Source organism: Staurois parvus, unplaced genomic scaffold, assembly GCF_062004578.1.
Source record: "Staurois parvus isolate SC_StPar_1 unplaced genomic scaffold, SC_StPar_1.0 ptg000092l, whole genome shotgun sequence".
In the NCBI taxonomy this organism is placed as follows: Eukaryota; Metazoa; Chordata; class Amphibia; order Anura; family Ranidae; genus Staurois; species Staurois parvus.
The window spans coordinates 1,034,415-1,052,935 of record NW_028317888.1 but is presented as its reverse complement, the minus strand read 5'-3'; the positions used below and the strand labels follow the sequence as shown (position 1 = coordinate 1,052,935).

Sequence of the window (18,521 nt, the reverse complement as noted above, 5' to 3'; positions counted from 1 at the left end):
TACCCTCCCCCACTTCCGCTCTACTTCTCACACATGAACACAGCTGGCAGACACCTCTACCCTCCCCCACCTCCACTCTACTTCTCACACGTGGACACTGCTAGCAGACACCTCTACCCTCCCCCACCTCCACTCTACTTCTCACACGTGGACACTGCTAGCAGACACCTCTACCCTCCCCCACTTCCCCTCTACTTCTCACTTGTTGACACCACTAGCAGACACCTCTACCCTCCCCCACTCTACTTCCCACAAGTGGACACTGCTAGCAGACACCTTCACCCTCCCCCACTTTCCCTCTACTTCTCACAAGTGGACACCGCTAGCAGACACCTTTACCCTCCCCCACTTCCGCTCTACTTCTCACACGTGGACACAGCTAGCAGACACCTCTACCCTCCCCCACCTCCTCTCTTTCTCACACGTGGACACTACTAGCAGACACCTCTACCCTCTCCCACCTCCTCTCTTTCTCACACGTGGACACTACTAGCAGACACCTCCCCCACTTCATCCAAGGAGATCCCATTACTCCATCTTCTCTGCAGATTTGACCCAGTCATGATCATCCCCTATACTCCAACTGTTGAAGGGCCCCATCTATAGCCGGCAGAAGATGAACTCTCCTTGATCTCCATATACTGTATATCCATCGGTAACTCAGAGATGCTCCCACTTTCCATTAGCCAATCCCTGCTCCTCATCCCTCCACACCCGCCCCATATACAGTCCAGGCGTGGCAGTCCCGGGAGTGCAGCTGTAGCTGTGTGAAGCCTGAATGTCCCAGTAGGAGGAGTTCTGCCCGCAGTGTGAGCTGCACTCCTGGAGGACCCTGTTCCAGTCTATGCTGCACCACCCCCAGCTTCATGATTGGCCTTCCTCGGCCTCATTGTCTGATATCAATTGTCCGTGTATTGCTACATGTTGGGGATTTCTGCTACAAATCTGAACTAGGAATAGAGAAAGGTAGAAAGGATGGCGCTCTACTTCCTGCTCTCTGTGCTTTCCATCCCCCATCAACCAATCACAATGTGTCCACAATCACCATGGAAATGATCAGATCAATGAAACGTTTATCATAGACAGACCATCATGTGCCGATCATATACACAGACATTTGTATCACGGGAAACATACAAGAAACATGTATGGAGAAAGACACGGGAAAGTCCCAATATGTGCATTCACCAATCACGCCTTCATTCCCGGTATACACACAATTCCATTGCTTCCATGTGTACACCATCAGACACTCTTCTAGAATTGGGCCATTTTATTACCACCCACCTCTTCAGTGATCCCCCACCATGCAAGTATTGTCCTCACCTCCAACTGTGGGCCTAATGAGTGCTTGGAACATTTGTCCACAAAGTATTAATAATAGACCTCCAGTGTTTGTGAAATCTCCCACCACAAATGTACTCAGCCAATCACAGGGCAGGATAAAGAGAAAACAGGAGGTGCAACACCTAGCGCATTATCCAAGGTTTATTGTAAGGACTACAAGATAAAAACACTTCCAGACGAAGCATGTATCTAAAAAGCATGGATGGCCACAACGGCAGGTAAGGTGTCCTCACTGTCAGTGCGGTCAAATGGTTGACGCGTTTCGGGGACAAATCCCTTTCCTCAGAGCTGATGACCAGCCTCTGATGCAGATGTGTGATGAATGGAAAGTGGGAGCCTTGCTGGTGATGCCTGAATCACAGGGCAGGACTCCATTTTTATTCTTCTCCTGCCATCAATGGCCGACCCGGTCCCACACTTCATCCATGTCTTTGGGGACCTCTGATCTCCTTATGGACTGTTTCTTCCATGATGAAGATCAGCCATGGAGTATATCTGAGGTGTATATCAGGGTGTGCTTCTTCCCCACATGAGAGCTGGGATGTCCAGCAACATTCATCTAGAAGACATTTCCCGCACTCAAGGCACTAATACACCTCCAGGGTTGTGTGGGACCCCTGATGTACAGGAAGACAGGACTTCAGTGAGGAACATTTCCCTCACTCAGGACAGGAAAGTGGCTTCTCCTCGTGTGAGATCTCTGATGTCTGGAAAGACGCAATTTCACTGAAAAACATTTCCCACACTCAGGACAGGAATACGGCTTCTCCCCCATGTGAGATCTCTGATGTATGGAAAGATAGGACTTCTGTGAAAAACATTTCCCGCACTCAGGACAGGAATATGGCTTCTTCCCCGTGTGAGATCTCTGATGTTTATAAAGATTGGACTTCCCTGAAAAACATTTCCCACACTCATGACAGGAATATGGCTTCTCCCCTGTGTGAGATCTCTGATGTGTGTAAAGACTGGACATCTCCAAATAACATTTCCCACACTCAGAACAGGAATACGGCTTCTCACCTGTGTGAGACCTTTCATGTTTGACAAGATCTGTTTTTCGTGCAAAACATTTCCCGCACTCAGGACAAGAATATGGCTTCTCCCCCGTGTGCAATCTCTGTGTGTAAAAATGGGACTTCCATGCAAAACGTTTCCCGCACTCAGGACAGGAATAAGGCTTCTCCCCCGTGTGCAATCTCTGATGTGTGTAAAGATGGGACTTCCGTGCAAAACATTTCCCGCACTCAGAACAGGAATACGGTTTCTCCCCCGTGTGAGATCTCTCATGTCTGTAAAGAGTGGACTTCACTGAAAAACATTTCCCGCACTCAGAACAGGAATACGGTTTCTCCCCTGTGTGCAAACTCTGATGTGTGTAAAGATAGGACTTGTCTGAGAAACATTTCCCACACTCTGGACAGGAATATGGCTTCTCCCCTGTGTGAGATCTCTGATGTCTGTAAAGGCCGGAAATATGTGAAAAACATTTCCCACACTCTGAACAGGAATATGGCTTTACTCCTGTGTGAGATCTCTGATGATTGTTAAGACTGGACTTTTGTGAAAAACATCTCCCACAGTCAGGGCAGGAATACGGCTTCTCCCCTGTGTGAGATCTCTGATGTGTATCAAGATTGCACTTATGTGAAAAACATTTCCCGCACTCAGGACAGGAATACGGCTTCTCCCCCGTGTGAGATCTCTGATGTGTGTCAAGATTGCACTTATGTGAAAAACATTTCCCGCACTCAGAACAGGAATATGGTTTTTCCCCCGTGTGAGATCTTTTATGAATATTTAGATGGGATTTAAAATGGAAACCTTTCCCGCACTCAGTACAGAAGAACCTCTTCTCTGTTGGAAGGCCGGCCCGGTCCCGCACAGTCTGAGGTTCCTCAGGATACGAGGAATCCGATGGTCCATCTACACTGGGTGGTGCCGGATGGACATTGGAGGGAGCCGGGTTTTCTCCTGGACTAGACTGTGTGATGTCCTCATCTTCTACTTTCCAGTCTGGAGACAAAGTGAGACAATCCTCGGAGGTTTTCCTCATCTCCCGGCCATGGACTAAAATACAAAGACAAAGAGGATTACTAGACAGGAGCTGATTGGTTCCCCCAAACCAGGACTCCACCCACATCAGGCAGCTTGGTCTCTGAGGAGCTTACAATTCCACCCTCAAGGGAACTAGGAAATGGCTCCTCTGATCTCCTACCAGGTCATTTCTTTATTCATGGACCTTAGTCAGAGAGTGAGGAAACAACCAGAACTGTCTTTTATAGGAGGGACAGTGATGAGGGGATTATAGGACGAGGGTCCCCACCCCCTCTATCACTCATCGCCATCTTCCCAACACAAGAAGTACTGCACTTCCTTATTTACTCCATGATTTAGTCATGAAGAACAGCGGGGCTGAGCCCCACCAGAGGTCAGAGAGTGAGGATGGGGGGAGAACAACCAAGATGAAGACTGGACTGATCCTGAAGACCACCATCATTGGGGTATTGACTCCTCCCTCATTATCACTTTCTGTTTAAGGGTCCAAAGTTGGAGGATGTTATCACATTATTATCACCATGTAAAAGTCTGTGCTCCAATCACATCATCCGATATAAAATGTCCAGCTGGGAGGAAATGGGGGGAACAAAAGAGAATCCATATTATGTGTACATATAGCAGTGGGGGGGAGGGGGGAGAACAGAAGTCAGGACTATGTAATGTACAACATAGAGTATATAGTGCAGGGGACAGGAGTATGTAATGTACAACATGGAGTATATAGTGCAGGGGCCAGGAGTATGTAATGTACAACATAGAGTATATAGTGCAGGGGTCAGGAGTATGTAATGTATAATATAGAGTATATAGTGCAGGGGTCAGGAGTATGTAATGTACAACATGGAGTATATAGTGCAGGGGTCAGGAGGATGTAATGTACAACATAGAGTATATAGTGCAGGGGTCAGGAGTATGTAATGTACAACACAGAGTATATAGTGCAGGGGTCAGGAGTATGTAATGTACAATATAAATTATACAGTATAAGGGTCAGGACTCATAATATTTGTATTCAGTAATCAGTGGAAGATTAAATGTTTACTGTAGACAAGTTGCAGAGATCCCACACCGCTGCCTCCCATCTCCTGAGACTGCACTCAGTGACTTGGGTCTGAGACACTACAGACATATCCCTCCACCCGGCACAGCCAGCAGACCACAGAGCAAGGAACCCTGGGAGAATTGTTCTGTCAGAGATCCTGTTAGCCCCAGGATAAGGGGTAGAAGACCCAATATACATGTCCCAGGTCAATCAACACCTATTGTGAACATCAACATATTTCTGCCAGCTGAACCCCAGAACCTCCATAAATCCAGTCTAGATACATAAATTGTGTCTGCAGCACAGAGAAGGAAGATTATCCGAGAGAAATCCAGGAATACAGGACGGGGAACACAGCTCAGGAAAGTGACCAGGGGATTACAGGCTGATATCACTCAGTCCCCGCCCTACTCTGGACCAATCAGTGAGCAGTATGGGTGGAGGAATGGATTTAGTGTTCATGACCCACCTGTGCTGATCTCTGTAGGAGTGTCCTCCTCTATAAATGTCCCCGTTATTCCATCCTCCTCCATAGACTGCTGATCATCCCTCACATACGCCTCTTCTTCTTCTGCTTTCACCTCAAATTCTATATTGATTGGATCTCCACTCTAAATCAAGGAAATGAGAGAAAATATCATCTGTATAATATAAGGTCACATAAACATCCACACATTGTCTCCATGAGTCCATGTTCTAGATGCTCCACCCCACCAACCTTGTAATAGTGAGGGATGGTGTGACCTTCCTGTGTGGAATCCCGGGAATACAGAGGACGGGGACATCTCTCTGGTGGGTTCCCATGACTGGATCCATCTGTAGGAAACACACACACTGACTGAATCCATTGTTTCTATGTGTTTATCAGATGATGGGGGATCTAGGTGGATCCTCCGTACTGCTCTCTCCTTTACAATAAAGTCTCCTCTTACCCGGTGATGTGAGGGGCGGCTGATTGTCCATCATGACGTCCTTGTAGAGATCCTTGTGTCCTTCTAAATACTCCCACTCCTCCATGGAGAAATAGACAGTGACACCCTGACACCTTATAGGAACCTGACACACACAATGATACAGTCACCATCCAGACACATCCCTTGTCTGTTACTGGAGAATGTCCCAGAATTCCCGGCACCGCTCACCTCTCCTGTCAGCAGCTCAGTGATCTCTCTGGTGACTTCTAGAATCTTCTTCTTCTTTCTCTCTTCTATCAGGGAGGGAGGTGGAGGCAATGTGATGTCATATGATCTCCAGACTTCACAGGAGGAAAACTCTACATCTGAACACAAAGAGTCACATCAAATGATATTCCCAGAATCCTCCTCACCTCTCCATTCAGGTCTCCATTTTATTAAAGCCCCACTTCAGGCTGAGGTATAATTTCCCCCCACAGGACCCCCACACTACGCAGGGTATAGGCTTGTTGCAGCATTCTGATGTCATTACATACAACGCAGGACCAACAGTCCCACTTTACATGTGAGGATACCAAGGGGCCCCACATCCTAAGAGCATCAGAAAAAAGTCAGATGGAGGGACATTGGGGGAGGAGCTGTGAGGTCACTGTGATGTCATAGGATTCTCTGACTCTGGATGGAGGGACATTGGGGGGAGGAGCTTGGAGGTCAGTGTGATGTCATAAGATTCTCTGACTCTGGATGGAGGGACATTGGGAGGAGGAGCTGTGAGGTCAGTGTGATGTCATAGGATTCTCTGACTCTGGATGGAGGGACATTGGGAGGAGGAGCTGTGAGGTCAGTGTGATGTCATAGGACATACAGACTCTGGATGAGGGACATTTGGATGGGGAGATTTGAGGGGTCCTCTATATGAGGCTCCTATGCAAACCAAATCCTAGTTCCTGGGTGCATCCTACCTCTCCTAAACTGAAGAGTGAACTTTGATTTTTACCATCCAGAAATCTGTCCGGAATCTGTGGAAGTAAGCTGTCATGTGATCAGGTGACGTGCGGAGGAACGGAGTGTAAATAGCAGACAATTGTCTCCAGAGCCCCCAATGGTGCGGATGGATTTGGCGGCATGCTGGTGCCAAGTTTCCTCCCCCCAGGGTCACTGCAGGTGTGGAGAAAAGCTGTGTAAGAGGATATGGAGGAGAGATGAGGAGGAGATCCAGGAATCAGGAGAAAGGTCAGGGCAAGCAACAGACGAGCGCATCCAAGAGACCAAGCCGGGGTCACTACACAGAAAATCAATCCAAGGAAACAACAGGCAGGACGAGGAATAGCAAGAAGGAGCTGAGAGACAAATGAGAATATTGCTCAGCCAATGGGAGATGATCTCAGCATAACTTCCATCATGAAGGAGATGAGGGGGAGGGGAGGAAGTCACTGAAGGTGACCATAGATCCATGGAAATTCAGCTGGTTCAGCAGGGATCGCTCACATTTCCATCCATGTGTGGCCACTGCCGGATAAAAGCAACTCCCCCAGCGGCTGCAGCCAATAGCTTCACGGCTCAGCCGTGTATTCTGAGAGCGGAGGAGTCCCCCCATTGTCAGAATACAAGAGTGCCGCAGGGAGGATTCCCCCATCCACCTCCAATGTGTAGTTGGGGAAATCGCTTCTATTTCCTTCCATGACCTTTTTGTCTCCCGCTCCCTTAACCTACTAGCAATTACAGAAACCTGACTCCAAGCAGCAGATTCTGCTTCCCCCGCAGCACTTCCCTATGGAGGCCTCCTCTGGACCCACTCACCCAGACCCAGTGGTCAGAAAGGTGGTGGAGTTGGTTTGCTTCTATCCCCACTGAGCACCTTTCAAGTCCTCCCTAACCCTCCATCTCTATCCTTCTCTTCTTTTGAGACTCACTGCATTTGGCTGTTCTCTCCGATCTCTCTGAGGATTGCAGTGATCTATCGGCCTCCTGGACCCGTGTCCCGCTTTCTTGATGATTTCTCTGCCTTGCTACCCTACTTTCTCTCTGAACTACCCACTATTATCATCAGAGATTTTACCATTCCTATTAATGTCAACAACCCGGCTACATCCCAACTCTTCAACATAACCTCATCTTTTGCATTAGCACAATGTATACCGTCCTCCACTCACTCTGATGGGAATACATTAGACCTTGTTTTCTCCCATCTTTGCACTCCCTACAACCTCACAAACACCCCCTTTCCTCTCTCTGATCACAATCTCATCACCTTCACAGTCTCCTCATCTTCAAACACCTATCCCTCCAAGCAGCCAACAATTACCTGCAGAAACCTTCACAATTTGAACCCGGCTCCTTTCCACTCTGCAACTGACCGACTCTATGACAGAATCTCTCCCCTGTCCTGCCCTGACCTGGCCACTGCTGTCTACAACAGTTCACTGTCATCCACACTGGACTCACTTGCTCCTCTAACAACACGAAGCATCAGGCTCCGACCATTACATCCGTGGCAGACTGACCACACCAGACATCTTAAACGACATAGTCGTGCGCTGGAGTGATTGTGGCGTAAAACCAAATCTCAACAAGCATTCACAGATATAAATCTGCTTTCTTCACATACAATTCCTCCCTCCATGCTGCCAAACAAGACGACTTTGTCACCCTTATTAATACCTTGTCATCCAGTCCTTGTCGTCTCTTCTCTACTTTTAACTCTCTACTTTCTCCACCTCCACCCAGTACCTCACTCACTGCTCATGAGATTGCAAATCATTTCAAAAACAAGATTGACGCAATTCATAGCGGCATCTCCACTGCACAGACATCCATCCCACTTAGCATTCCTTATACTAAACCTCCCTCAACACTTTCCTCTTCTGACCTCGCTACTACCGAAGAGGTCACTAAGGTTTTCTCAGACGCCCGTCTAACAACCTGCCCCCTCACAACTACTACGGTCACCCTCTTCCATCCTATGCTCCCTCACTCACATCTTCAATCTTTCCCTCTCTAATGGTGCCTTCCCCTCCCCTCTAAAGCATGCGCACATCACTCCCAAACTTAAAAAGCCCTCCCTGGACCCCACCAACCTGAACAACTTAAGACCCATCTCCCTGCTGCCATTTACCTGTAAACTCTTAGTCTACAATCGCCTGAGCTCCTACCTCAGCGACAACAACCTTCTTGACCCTTTACAGTCTGGCTTTCGCTTGCTACACTCCACTGAAACTGCCCTACTAAACCTCACTAATGATCTACTAACTGCTTAAACCAATGGCCACTACTCCATACTCATCCCAACCAATGACCACTACTCCATACTAATCCCAACCAATGGCCACTACTCCATTCTCATCCCAACCAATGGCCACTACTCCATTCTCATCCCAACCAATGGCCACTACTCCGTACTCATCCCAACCAATGGCCACTACTCCGTACTCATCCCAACCAATGGCCACTACTCCATACTCTTACTACTTGACCTCTCTGCTGCTTTTGATATTGTTGACCATCTCCTCCTCAAAAAAAAAATCCACTCTTTTGGCCTCCGAGACTCTGCTCTCTCCTTGTTCTCCTACCTATCGCAGCGCTCCTTCAGTGTAACCTATAATGCTGCCTCCTCCTCTTCACTCCCTCTTTCTGTAGGGGTCCCTCAGGGTTCTGTCCTTGGACACCTTCTCTTCTCCATCTACACCTCCTCCCTTGGTCACTTGATAAACTCCCACGGCTTCAAGTACCATCTCTATGCTGATGACACACAAATCTATCTTTCTCCTCTTCACCTCACCCCTTCAGTCTCCTCCTCACCTCACCCCTTCAGTCTCCTCCTCACCTCACCCCTTCAGTCTCCTCCTCACCTCACCCCTTCAGTCTCCTCTCTCATATTACTTACCTACTAAGTGACATATCGGCATGGATGTCACTCCACTTCCTCAAACTCAATCTTTCAAAAACTGAGCTCTTAGTATTCCCCCCAGCCTGTGCCCCCTCCCCTGACTTCTCCATCAAGATCAATAACACAACCATCAGTCCCTCCCCTCATGCCAGGGTACTAGGTGTAATCCTAGACTCCAATCTGTCCTTTCACCCCCAAATCCAATAACTGTCCAAATCTTGTAGACTTCACCTCCACAACATCTCCAAGATACGCCCGTTCCTAACCTCAGAAACCACTAAGCAACTTATTCACTCCCTTGTTTTATCTCGCTTTGACTATTGTAACTCCCTCCTCATTGGCCGACCTCATCGCAGGCTATCCCCTCTTCAGTCTATCATGAATGCTGCTGCCAGACTCATCCACCTTACTAACCGTTCTGTATCTGCCACCCCTCTCTGCCAATCCCTCCACTGGCCTCCATTCAGTGTCCTCCACCCCTCTCTGCCAATCCCTCCACTGGCCTCCACTCAGTGTCCTCCACCCCTCTCTGCCAATCCCTCCACTGGCCTCCACTCAGCGTCCTCCACCCCTCTCTGCCAATCCCTCCACTGACCTCCACCCTTCTCTGCCAATCCCTCCACTGGTCTCCATTCAATGTCCTCCACCCCTCTCTGCCAATCCTTCCACTGGCCTCCACTCAGTGTCCTCCACCCCTCTCTGCCAATCCCTCCACTGACCTCCACCACTCTCTGCCAATCCCTCCACTGGCCTCCATTCAATGTCCTCCACCCCTCTCTGCCAATCCCTCCACTGGCCTCCACTCAGTGTCCTCCACCCCTCTCTGCCAATCCCTCCACTGGCCTCCATTTAGTGTCCTCCACCCCTCTATGCCAATCACTCCACTGGCCTCTATTCAGTGTCCTCCACCCCTCTCTGCCAATCCCTCCACTGGCCTCCACTCAGTGTCCTCCACCCCTCTCTGCCAATCCCTCCACTGGCCTCCACTCAGTGTCCTCCACCCTTCTCTGCCAATCCCTCCACTGGCCTCCACTCAGTGTCCTCCACCGCTCTCTGCCAATCCCTCCACTGGCTTCCCCTTGCCCAACGGATAAAATTCAAAACAATAACATATAAAGCCATTTATAACTCCGCCCCAAATTACATCACCGATCTTGTCTCTAAATATCACCCAAACCGTACTCTTTGCTCTTCACAAGACCTCCTGCTCTCTAGCTCCCTTGTCTCCTCCTCCCATGCTCATCTCCAGGACTTCTCCCATCCTCTGGAACTCTCTACCCCAATTTATCAGACTATCGCCTACTCTGCTCACTTTTAGGTGATCTCTGAAATCCTCTCTCTTTAGGGAAGCCTATCCTGCCCTCAGCTAATAATGGAATCTTCTACTCTTCCAACCACTCCATCCCCCACAGTTACTACCTTTTGTACCACTAGCCCCTCCCTCTTAGATTGTAAGCTCCCAGGATCAGGGCCCTCCTATCCCTCTTGTATTGAACTGTATTGTTGCTGTATTGTCTCCCGTTATATTGTAAAGCGCTGAGCAAACTGTTGGCGCCATAAATCCTGTATAATAATAATAATAATAATATTTTTTTCTCTCATCCTGCTGGCTGAACGATAAAACTGAACCATGTAGGCCAGCTTTGGGAGCAAATATATTATCATCAACTCCTCCCCCTGAAGGGGTTAATCTGGGTTCCCACACTATATATGTGTGTATCATCATCTGCTGCAGATAAAAGACATCACCATGACTATGGAGGAAGAGGACGGACATGACTATGGAGGAAGAGGACAGACGTGACTATGGAGGAAGAGGACAGACGTGACTATGGAGGAAGAGGACAGACATGACTATGGAGGAAGAGGACAGATGTGACTATGGAGGAAGAGGACAGACGTGACTATGGGGGAAGAGGACGGACGGGACTATGGAGGAAGAGGACGGACGTGACTATGGAGGAAGAGGACGGACGTGACTATGGAGGAAGAGGACGGACGTGACTATGGGGGAAGAAAACGGACGTGACAATGGGGGAAGGGGATGGACGTGACTATGGAGGAAGAGGACAGACGTGACTTTGAAGGAAGAGGACGGATATGATGGGGGGTTACTGTGTGTAAATAGGAAATAACATCTTATTACCTCCTCTGCTGCTACTTCCACCAATGTCTCTTTTTCTTTGTGCCACATGGAACTTTGTCTTTATTCCAGGTCACTTCCTGTCTGTACCTGACATCACTTCCTGTCTATACCTGACATCACTTCCTGTCTTCTATAGAGACTTCCTGACTGGGTAGAAGTGAGATCACCACCTTTTGGAGCTCAGAGGAACTGCAGCCCCGAGAAGCGTCTGGTAGTGTAGAAAATTGAAGAAAAAACCAAAAACATTTTTTCTTTTCTTTTTTTATATTTCAAAACCTTGTGAGAAAAAATGAGATCTGCAAAATACTCACCATGCCTCTTTTTAAATTCCTTGGGGTGTCTACTTTCCATAAAGGGGTCATTTGAGGGTGTTTGTACTCCTCTGGTATTTTAGCACCTCAAGAAATGTGATGGGCAGTCAGAAAGTAAAAGCTGTAAATTCCATTATCTCTCCCATAGTTTGTAGACGCTATAACTGTCACACAAAGCAATCAATATACACTTATTGGGATTTTTTTTACCAAAAACATGGAGCAGAATACATTTTTGCCTAAATTTATAACTAACTTTGAGTTTACTATATATTTTTTATAGCCGAAAGTAAAAAATATTGTTTTTCTTCAAAATTTTTGGTCTTTTGTTTATAGCACAAAAAATAAAAAGTGCACAGGTGATCAAATACCACCGAAAGAAAGCTCTATTTGTGTGAAAAAAAGGACGTAAATTTAGTTTGGGTGCAGCATTGCATGACCGCGCAATTGTCAGTGGAATTAGTGCAGCGCCAAGTAACAAAAAGAGGCGTGGTCATTAAGGGGGGTAAATCCTCTGGAGGGCGAGGGGTTAATGATATACAAACATATTTTGCTGTCCTCTATTGATCAAACACAAGATGGCGCTGATGAATCGTTTTGATTCCTCTTTGATATTGGTTTTCTATTGAGCCAATCATTTGAGATATGTGTCATCTTGTTTTGATTTCTTATAAGGTGTTGCCAATATAATGAACCAATGAGAACAGAGGCGGCTCTTTAAGAGCTCACTTAATGCACTGCTGATCACATCCTCAGGTTGAAGTAGTGTGACGAAACGCATTAGGGCATGATCCAGCAGTGACGTCATCATGCATGCCTTATCACGTGCCGGACCATGTGACCACAACCTTGTCATCTGTTGAAGGCTGGTGAGACGCCACTGTGTGTGTAGGAAGCGGTGTACTAAGCGCTGCAGGCTGAAATATTTTAATATACAAGGCTTTGCTGTACTGACATAATGTGAGTGCGGTTATTATGGGGTATTCTGTTGGAATACATTTTCTGACACGGTATTACGCTATGGAGAGTGTTTTTTACTTTGTTCACATGTGACCTATGGAGCTCATTGGGGTCGTCTGCTGATTACAAATGATATGCTGCGGAGTTTATCATACCTGCTGAGTATATAAAGATATGCTGGTTGTTCCCCAGTCTCTGGTGAGTTTGCACTTTGATGGGGTGCTGAGCGCTGGATCATCCACTGGTGAAGGAAGTTTATTGGAATTTATTTCATGGACTTAGGATTTAGGATCCAATATTTATTGTTTTTGCACACATTATTATATTTGGTGGTTGGATTACTATTATTAGTATTATTTTTATTAATTTCAATTGTTTTGTGGTGAGCGCTATTATTGTGGTTATATATTTACTTTCACAAATTTGATATATTTTGGGCTATTGTATATTAGCAGCTCCTATTCAATCAACTATTTCCCAGGACTACATTCTTAAGGCGCGATGATGTAGACTTTGGAATATATTGATCTGCTATTGATATCATTCACTGGGGTTTACATTTATTATTTAAATTAGAACCACTTGCAGAATTGAGTGATAATGATTGGTGGGGGAAATTCATCATCAGACACTGAAAACGATTCTGCGACTGAACTCAGCGATGTGCAAATTTGGCGCTATATTTCAAATTTCAGTGTTTTTGGTTTGATTACATTATTGAATTACATTTATTATTATATTATTATTTTGTATGATTATTTATTAAATTATGATTTTGTGTTTCAAATTTTATCATACCCGGGATGTTTACTAGACTCTTGCTCGGACAGATTTCAGTGAGTTATTCCTAAAAATTACAGGCCTACAATAAAAAACTACATATTTCCATTGAAAATAATGTACCGCTTTGAGCACAGAAATAGTGACATAATCAGACCACTAGGGGGGTTAAGCGGTTGCCCCCAGAGGTAGCTAATCTCTGGCCAGTGATTGGGGTGACAGGTACCCCCCCGTCACCGTTGCTGCTTTTCACTACTTGTCAGAACAAACTTTTAATGCTTCCCTGTTCTGACTATAGCCCTTCAAACAGCCTGGGGATCTCCTGAACTTGCCAATAGTTCAATCCCCCCCCGAGGACCTTTCTGAAGTATTCTGACAGATTATTTCCTAAATTGCTCCTATTACCCCAAGAAGGATTAGAGCAAACATGAATAATCAGAATGTGAGTGCTTGGAGTCCAGCAGGCGGGTAATGGAGGCCCAGCTACTTGCAGTATGAGGTGTAGTAGTTACAATATAACTGTTGTTCACAGATCTAACTACACGATTACAATCCACTTAGTAGATTACAGAGGACAGATCCATACACAACAAGATCATTCCGTGTGATTTAGGCCCACAGGTGCATTTCAATCACAAAGATTGGGAAGCGTCTTGACCTAATCTCATTGGAGGGTCAACTGGACCTGCTTTAGGCAGATTGGCACAGATCCTACGTTTTATTTCCCTGCCTCCAAGAGTCCAGTCAGATCCCTTTCAGCCACACTCACACCCCGCTGCAATAGCTGCACCCAGCAGTTAGGACGTTTCCTCATTCACTCTCAGTACAATTTTATGTCAGTTATACTGTTCATAATCATCTCATCAAAGTGTTAGTAAAGACAAAAGGTAACAATGACATTGGACAAAGCTTACTAGTCTAGGTATCTCACACAACATGGAAGATAGACACGAAAACAAAGAAAGATGTAAATAATTCTCTGTATTCCACACAAGAAGTAACATTTACCTAAACGTTCAGACTTCCTCACCAAGGGGCTCCATTTGTTTCGGCGGTGTTGCTCCCGCACTTATTCACTTGGTTCCATACAGATTATAAATGTAATCAGTGATCACAACCTTTTGTCTATACAGGAATTCAGCCAATCCCCATCCAGATATTACCAATAGTGTTTATACCAAAGGATAACAACTGGGAAAAAAATAAAGATCTCATTTACACAGAAAAGAAGCTTGCTATGAATGGAATATAACAAAATATAATGTAGCCGGTATAACTGTAAAAGTAATAATATTACAATGCAAATCCAGAATGTTACCAATACAAAGAGACTACAGGAAAGAATGTCACCGATACAAAGAGACTACAGGAAAGAATGTCACCGATACAAAGAGACTACAGGAAAGAATGTCACCGATACAAAGAGACTACAGGAAAGAATGTCACCGATACAGAGAGACTACAGGAAAGAGTGTCACCGATACAAAGAGACTACAGGAAAGAATGTCACCGATACAAAGAGACTACAGGAAAGAATGTCACCGATACAGAGAGACTACAGGAAAGAATGTCACCGATACAAAGAGACTACAGGAAAGAATGTCACCGATACAAAGAGACTACAGGAAAGAATGTCACCGATACAAAGAGACTACAGGAAAGAATGTCACCGATACAGAGAGACTACAGGAAAGAATGTCACCGATACAAAGAGACTACAGGAAAGAATGTCACCGATTCAAAGAGACTACAGGAAAGAATGTCACCGATACAAAGAGAGACTACAGGAAAGAATGTCACCGATACAGAGAGACTACAGGAAAGAATGTCACCGATACAAAGAGACTACAGGAAGGAATGTCACCGATACAGAGAGACTACAGGAAAGAATGTTACCGATACAAAGAGACTACAGGACAGAATGTCACCGATACAAAGAGACTACAGGAAAGAATGTCACCGATACAAAGAGACTGCAGGAAAGAATGTCACCGATACAAAGAGACTACAGGAAAGAATGTTACCGATACAAAGAGACTGCAGGAAGGAATGTCACCGATACAAAGAGACTACAGGAAAGAATGTCACCGATACAAAGAGACTACAGGAAAGAATGTCACCGATACAAAGAGACTACAGGAAAGAATGTCACCGATACAAAGAGACTACAGGAAAGAATGTCACCGATACAAAGAGACTACAGGAAAGAATGTCACCGATACAAAGAGACTACAGGAAGGAATGTCACAGATACATAGAGACTACAGGAAACAATGTCACCGATACAAAGAGACTACAGGAAAGAATGTCACCGATACAAAGAGACTACAGGAAGGAATGTCACAGATACATAGAGACTACAGGAAACAATGTCACCGATACAAAGAGACTATAGGACAGAATGTCACCGATACAAAGAGACTACAGGAAAGACTGTCACCGATACAGAGAGACTACAGGAAAGAATGTCACCGATACAAAGAGACTACAGGAAGGAATGTCACCGATACAAAGAGACTACAGGAAAGAATGTCACCGATACAAAGAGACTACAGGAAAGAATGTCACTGATACAAAGAGACTACAGGAAAGAATGTCACCGATACAGAGAGACTACAGGAAAGAATGTCACCGATACAAAGAGACTACAGGAAAGAATGTCAACGATACAAAGAGACTACAGGAAGGAATGTCACCGATACAGAGAGACTACAGGAAAGAATGTTACCGATACAAAGAGACTACAGGACAGAATGTCACCGATACAAAGAGACTACAGGAAAGACTGTCACCGATACAGAGAGACTACAGGAAAGAATGTTACCGATACAAAGAGACTACAGGAAAGAATGTCACCGATACAAAGAGACTACAGGAAAGAATGTCACCGATACAAAGAGACTACAGGAAAGAATGTTACCGATACAGAGAGACTACAGGAAAGAATGTTACCGATACAGAGAGACTACAGGAAAGAACATCACCGATACAGAGAGACTACAGGAAAGAATGTCACCGATACAAAGAGACTACAGGAAAGAACGTTACCGATACATAGAGACTACAGGAAAGAATATCACCGATACAAAGAGACTACAGGAAAGAGTGTCACCGATACAAAGAGACTGCAGGAAAGAATGTCACCGATACAAAGAGACTACAGGAAAGAATGTCACCGATACAAAGAGACTACAGGAAAGAATGTCACCGATACAAAGAGACTACAGGAAAGAATGTCACCGATACAAAGAGACTACAGGAAAGAATGTCACCGATACAAAGAGACTACAGGAAAGAATGTTACCGATACAGAGAGACTACAGGAAGGAACGTCACCGATACAGAGAGACTACAGGAAAGAATGTCACCGATACAAAGAGACTACAGGAAAGAATGTCACCGATACAAAGAGACTACAGGAAAGAATGTCACCGATACAAAGAGACTACAGGAAAGAATGTCACCGATACAGAGAGACTACAGGAAAGAATGTCACCGATACAAAGAGACTACAGAAAAGAGTGTCACCGATACAAAGAGACTACAGGAAAGAGTGTCACCGATACAAAGAGACTACAGGAAAGAATGTCACCGATACAAAGAGACTACAGGAAAGAATGTCACCGATACAAAGACGACTACAGGAAAGAATGTCACCGATACAAAGAGACTACAGGAAAGAATGTCACCGATACAAAGAGACTACAGGAAAGAATGTCACCGATACAGAGAGACTACAGGAAAGAATGTTACCGATACAGAGAGACTACAGGAAGGAACGTCACCGATACAGAGAGACTACAGGAAAGAATGTCACCGATACAAAGAGACTACAGGAAAGAATGTCACCGATACAAAGAGACTACAGGAAAGAACGTTACCGATACATAGAGACTACAGGAAAGAATATCACCGATACAAAGAGACTACAGAAAAGAGTGTCACCGATACAAAGAGACTACAGGAAAGAATGTCACCGATACAAAGAGACTACAGGAAAGAGTGTCACCGATACAAAGAGACTACAGGAAAGAATGTCACCGATACAAAGAGACTACAGGAAAGAATGTCACCGATACAAAGAGACTACAGGAAAGAATGTCACCGATACAAAGAGACTACAGGAAAGAATGTCACCGATACAGAGAGACTACAGGAAAGAATGTCACCGATACAAAGAGACTACAGGAAAGAATGTCACCGATACAAAGAGACTACAGGAAAGAATGTTACAGGAAAGAAACATAGAATAATACATTACACAGACATCCTGATGACTGGGCTTCCAAAGAGGCAAGAGGGGCAAAGATGCAGAAATGTGAGTAATGGCATACTTTATACCCCTCCCCCCTCCATTCCAGGTAGTCACACCCTTCAATAGGTTCCAGTATTTTGCTATTTCTGTTCAATGGGGGGCTCTGTGATTTGTGAAAGACATTGGCCAACTGTAGTTCATCAGATGGAATTTAGGATAGGCCAATGTCCAGGGAAGCGTACCTCCTGTGAATTCAGTTCCTGCAGGACAATCTATGACATCACAACCTAAGAGGTGTTAGAAATGACGCCTCCGGGGATTATTCAGCCAGATGGCCGTACTGCCATAAACCTCTACAGGAAAACATCTAAGGGGGGTGTTGAGGTGATGCAACAGATGGGAAATAAGTTACAGGAATTGAGACCCCCTATCAGAAGTTCACAATAATATTACAAATTATTATAGGTCTAAAATATTTATCACATGTCTAGGAGATAGGTGGGGTGGGGGTTGTGGATTGTTTGGTGTTATGTGGTTGCATCCCATTGTTCTATTGTGCTTGGGAGCAAACTATTATGGGATGTATGTGTTTATGTATTGGCTTAGTGGAGGGTGTCTGCAGCAGCCCTCCTTCCTGATGGGACTGTCTGCTAGTGTGAAGTTTGAATAGCTGTGTGTCTCTTGTTACTAAATGTAGATTGCCCCGCCGTGTGTCATTATGCAGGGAGGGGGGATTGTCCCCTGAGTGTATATATCTTGTATCTGTGTTCAAATAAAGTAGCCTACTTTCTGGCTTACTTCAAATCTGTGGTGTCTGTT

At 45.5% G+C, this 18,521-nt stretch overlaps 1 protein-coding gene across 1 annotated transcript in view; it reads right to left on the bottom strand.

The window, feature by feature from the left end:
• Positions 1-1,470: 1,470 nt before the first annotated feature.
• LOC149468104 (uncharacterized) overlaps positions 1,471-18,521 on the bottom strand; it is an 84,414-nt gene continuing 67,363 nt past the window's right edge. Inside the window, exons 6-7 of the mRNA XM_089670673.1 lie at positions 17,329-17,341; positions 1,471-3,412 (exon numbers count right to left, since the gene is read on the bottom strand). Coding sequence (XP_089526799.1) covers positions 1,988-3,412; positions 17,329-17,341 — 1,438 coding nt within the window. The 3' untranslated portion in view covers positions 1,471-1,987. The remainder of the gene's footprint in view (positions 3,413-17,328; positions 17,342-18,521) is intronic.